The 4,348-nt window shown below is 43.5% G+C and overlaps 1 protein-coding gene across 1 annotated transcript in view; it reads right to left on the bottom strand.

Moving 5' to 3' along the window:
* The window catches only part of AGXT2 (alanine--glyoxylate aminotransferase 2), a 45,527-nt gene extending 42,627 nt beyond the window's left edge, over positions 1–2,900 (bottom strand). The window contains exon 1 of the mRNA XM_011380722.1: positions 2,813–2,900. Coding sequence (XP_011379024.1) covers positions 2,813–2,900 — 88 coding nt within the window. The remainder of the gene's footprint in view (positions 1–2,812) is intronic.
* Between the last annotated feature and the right edge of the window lie 1,448 nt (positions 2,901–4,348).

Below are 4,348 nucleotides of genomic sequence, written 5' to 3'. Positions count from 1 at the left end.
GTGAGGTGAACAATGTTAGCCAGGTTGATGGAGACTCAGATATGGCACCTGCCTGTGTGTTCAGGTTGGGTGAGGGGAGGGCTCAACGAAGGGACAATGGATTCTGCTAGCACTTCTGTTTGAGATAAAGCTGCCTCCCCAGCCCTCATCTTGAAGCCACACACAGTTCAGTTTCTCCCAGCATGTCCCTGGCACTTTTTGAGATGCTGCCAGTAAGTCCATTCATGGGCCATTCAAGAGGAATGCCTAGGACTCCAGCTGCCCTCCATCTCACTTAACCACATCTCTGTTGGTTTTCATAACCAGATGTTATGGGAACTTATCTTCTTGGCACTGGAACCCTGGGCTGGGGAGCCTGGTGCGGAGCTAGGACTCCTTGCTCTTCAGAAGGGGTCCTCTGCAACCGAGATATCCCTCCCAATTTTAACTGCCATATGTGGGTGTGAGACCAGCCTGTTCTGTCTCTACCTCTCCTATCCTTGGCTTCTTCTGTATGTCCTTAGTTATAGGACTTTTGTTCAGCTAGACTTCAGGCAATTCTCAATGATGTTTGTTCTGTAGTTCAGTTGTAATTTTGATATGGTCTTGGGAGGGGGCAAGTACAGCATTTATCTACTCTGCCATCTTGACTGGAACTCCCAGTGCTCAAATACTTTTGATTGGATGTGCATTTTGCACACAGCACGTTCTTAAGCAGGGTGTGTTCAATGAGTGTGTGTTTAGATGAACAAACATAAGCAGGCGTAAATTTATGTACAGTAGGTAAGAAAGTAGAAATAAAACCCCAAAGGATTTTGAAAGGCCAGGTCAAGAGTATGACATTCATGAAATAGCATGGGTTTGCAAGATTACTACTTCTCTGTAGTTTTTTTTGCAGAGCTATGTTGAGGAGTCCCCAATAAATTGACCAAGATCTCTAGGCACCAAGCCTCCCCTGCCATCTCTAAGACACCTGCTCCACAACCATCAGGGGTTAGGGAAGGAAAGGGGAAGGTGGCTGCACATAGGACATTGTCATTTGTCAACAACTGGTACTTTCAGCATTGTGCCCTCCTTATTGAGCATAAAACTCTGGGTATAATTCTAGCTTCTCAGAAAATGTCGAGGTTAAATGATTCTGGCAAAAACCATGATTGAGGGAAAAGAGGACTCCAAACAGGACCGGAAGAAGTGTGGGTAAGAAAGGGTCTGGTGGATCATCTGACCTGGCTCTGAATCCCAGGTTGTTACTTCTATGTTTCTGACTTTGACCAAATTTATTAATTATTCTTTATTCTTCTGTCTCCTTATCTGTGAAATGGGGTAATATTACTAAAAAGTTTGGTTAAAGATGGAAGGAGATAATCAATTAAAGTATCAGACGTGTATTAAGTTTCAAAGAATTGTAGTCATCAGGGGAGGAAAAAGCAAATAAGAGAAGAAAAGATAGAGAAAAAGGAAAGATGAGGAGAAAATGAAGATAAAATTGATCATAATGGGGAATGGAAAAGGATTTCCTATACTGATTAGAGCTCGTGAGGCACAGGGTTCCACTCTGGCACGTAGATGTGCAGATAGCTGCTTATACTCATGTTTGCATGAGGAAAATTGGTGAAGAGGTAGTGGGGTGCTAGTGAAAAAAAGATACATATAAAAATCACAAGCACATAGAATACAATACACGAAGCCATCACTGGCTGGCTACCCCAGATCTCCTCACATTTTCTGTTCCTGCTGGAGAGAGAAGAGAATCTAAGTGGAAAAGGAGGGCTCAGTATTGAGTCCTAGTCTCGTGAGTGTCTCTGGGTAAAGACCGCACTTCTCTGAGTCTCAATCTTCTTATTAGTCATCGAAGGGATGACTCCACTTCTTGGGGGCATGGTGGAAATTTGTGAGGATGCCTTATGTCTTTTAAAGTAGTCATCCTTGAGCATAAATATATTATAGTTAGTACTTTATTGTGAATTGCTTTCCTTTTTAAAAATATTTTAATTAGTTTCAAGTACACAGTACATTGGTTAGACAACTATATACTTAGTAAAATGATCCCCCCAATTGCTCCCTCCCTCCCCAACCCTACACCTAGCTAATTGCATTTCTTATGCAGGGCTTCCCATCCCCGTGACCATCCATCAGCTACTTATTTGTACTTCTTTAACCCTTCACCCCATTCTCCCAGCCCTCCAAACCCCCCTCCCCTCTGTCCGTCACCAAATTGTCCACTGTATTTGTGAGTCTATTTTTGATTAGTTTGTTCTTTTTATTCCTTAAATTCTACATATAAGTGAAATCATATAGTGTTTATCTTTCTCTGTCTGACTTAAATACCTTCTAGATTCATCAAAGCAATATCTTTTTCCATTCCCTTTCTTTTCATATGTAGGGGTCTTGTTTTCTTATCCTTTTGGCCACTCTATCTTTTGGTTGTAGCCCTATCAATAAGTACCTTAAACGAAAAAGAATTAAGTGCTCCAACTAAAAGACAGAGTGGCTGAAAGTGTTAGAAAACAAGGCCCCTACATATGAAAAGGAAGGGAATGGTTGAATTGCTTTCCTTTTATTCTTTATATTACAGCTAAGGTATTATGTTGTTTTTATTTTGAAAGTGTGTATAGTCAGATTTTATTATCCATGAATTTTATTCCAGGACAAAAGAGCATCAGAAATATTGGGCATGAGAGGGGGGCATTGGATCTGACAAGGTGAGAACCACTGTGTTAGATGACCCGTCTCTAAGACCTCATCCAGGTCTAACATTCCAGAATTCCAGGCAACAGTTTCTGGAACTCTCACTGACCCTCTGCTGACCCACATCCCCCTGGTTTCCACTCACGGCTTGGAGAAGGGCACTTCTTGGGGATCCTGGGAGAGGAAGTCTCCAGGCATAAAGTTCTTGGCAAATATCTCCAGGGTAGAGTCATCCCTCCTAGTCAGGAAGCAAATCCTTATGGGAGCAGGTCGGAGGAAGAGTTCCAAATGCTCGCCCAGAGGCTGGACTTTGAGATGAGAATGCGAGGGGAGGAGCACCAGAGAGGAGCCCTGGAGTGGCTGCCGCCACCACTTAAAGAAGCCCAGAGCATCCAGGGCTGATAACAGTGCCGAAAGGAGAGAGAAAGAAAAAGGGAGTGGGGGAAGGGAAGGAGGGAGAGAAGAAAGAGAAAGAAAACAGCCAGGCAAAGTGAAAGTCTGAGTTTGGCTGGTTTTGCAGTCTCATCAGGGCGAGCTCCTCTCTGCAGAGGGTGGCGATGGGCATGGGGGAAGGGTCAGAGATTGAGAAGCAGGAGTGTGAAAAAGAGGGCGCGTGAGAGAAAGATGATGTCCATGAAACGAACGGATAAAGAAATTGGTATTGGTGCTGGGGAGTCTTAGAGGCAGAAAAGAGGGATTAATGGGGAAGAGGACACCCGAAACGGAAGGAGAGTGGCACCAAATAGCTAGGGAAGGCTCTGCACAGCTTTGCATCCCCTTAGGTGCCTGCAAGAGGCAAGAAGTTGAAAGCGGAGGTGTTTGAGTGCTTTATTTTTGTTACATTTTATTTTCTTAAATTCTCATTTGTCATTTCTGCCTTCTCCTTTCCTAATCTCCATAGGCAGCTATTTAGTGTGTTTAATATATATCTTTATGTATTTGTGTAAATGTGGACTGTTTGGGGTGAATGTGTGTTTTAAAAAATTTATTTTATTGTTAGTTTCAAATATACAATACATTGGTTAGACATTTATACAATTTATGAAATGATCCCCCCGATTACTTTTTCTTTCCTCTGGCTCTATACCTCGCCATTACATAAACGCTGACCGCATTCCTTATGAATGCATTTTTAGTTTACGTAAGTATGCATCCTTTCTTCCCCCCACTCTGAAGCATGCTCCTAAGGTCCATCCAGGTTGCTCTGAATATATCTCTTCCAGGTTTACAACTGGCTGCCTTTGCATGGCAGTGCCGAAGGGAGACGGTGACAAAGGCAATTGGAGCTGGAAGATATGAGGGGATATGGTGAGTACCATACAAGGGAGACAGTTGGCTTGGTCACATCTTCCACCAACATCTGAGATACAACTTTTGACCCCAGATGCCGATAAGAGACAAGGGTACCAGGTAAGCCCAGAAAATGACCTAAATTTGATGTAAATTGTCCCTTTTTGTGTGGGCTCTCAGCCACCACCAACCCATCTGCTTAGGGGGCTGAGGAGAATAGTTCTGTCATCTCTCTGGTCACCTGCTAGTAGTGGGAATAACCCATGTCAGTGAGGTCAGCGAAGACACAGTCTCTTACTGGGGTGTCCAACCTGTCACGCTGTTGGACTGAGGTGAGAAAATGTTGAATACCTGAAGCTTCACATTTGTTCTTCAGCTCCACTGGGCACTG

This window comes from Pteropus vampyrus, unplaced genomic scaffold (assembly GCF_000151845.1).
Source record: "Pteropus vampyrus isolate Shadow unplaced genomic scaffold, Pvam_2.0 Scaffold400, whole genome shotgun sequence".
NCBI classification, from domain to species: Eukaryota; Metazoa; Chordata; class Mammalia; order Chiroptera; family Pteropodidae; genus Pteropus; species Pteropus vampyrus.
Note: the sequence above shows the minus strand (reverse complement) of the source record. Positions and strands in the feature narration are given on the sequence as shown.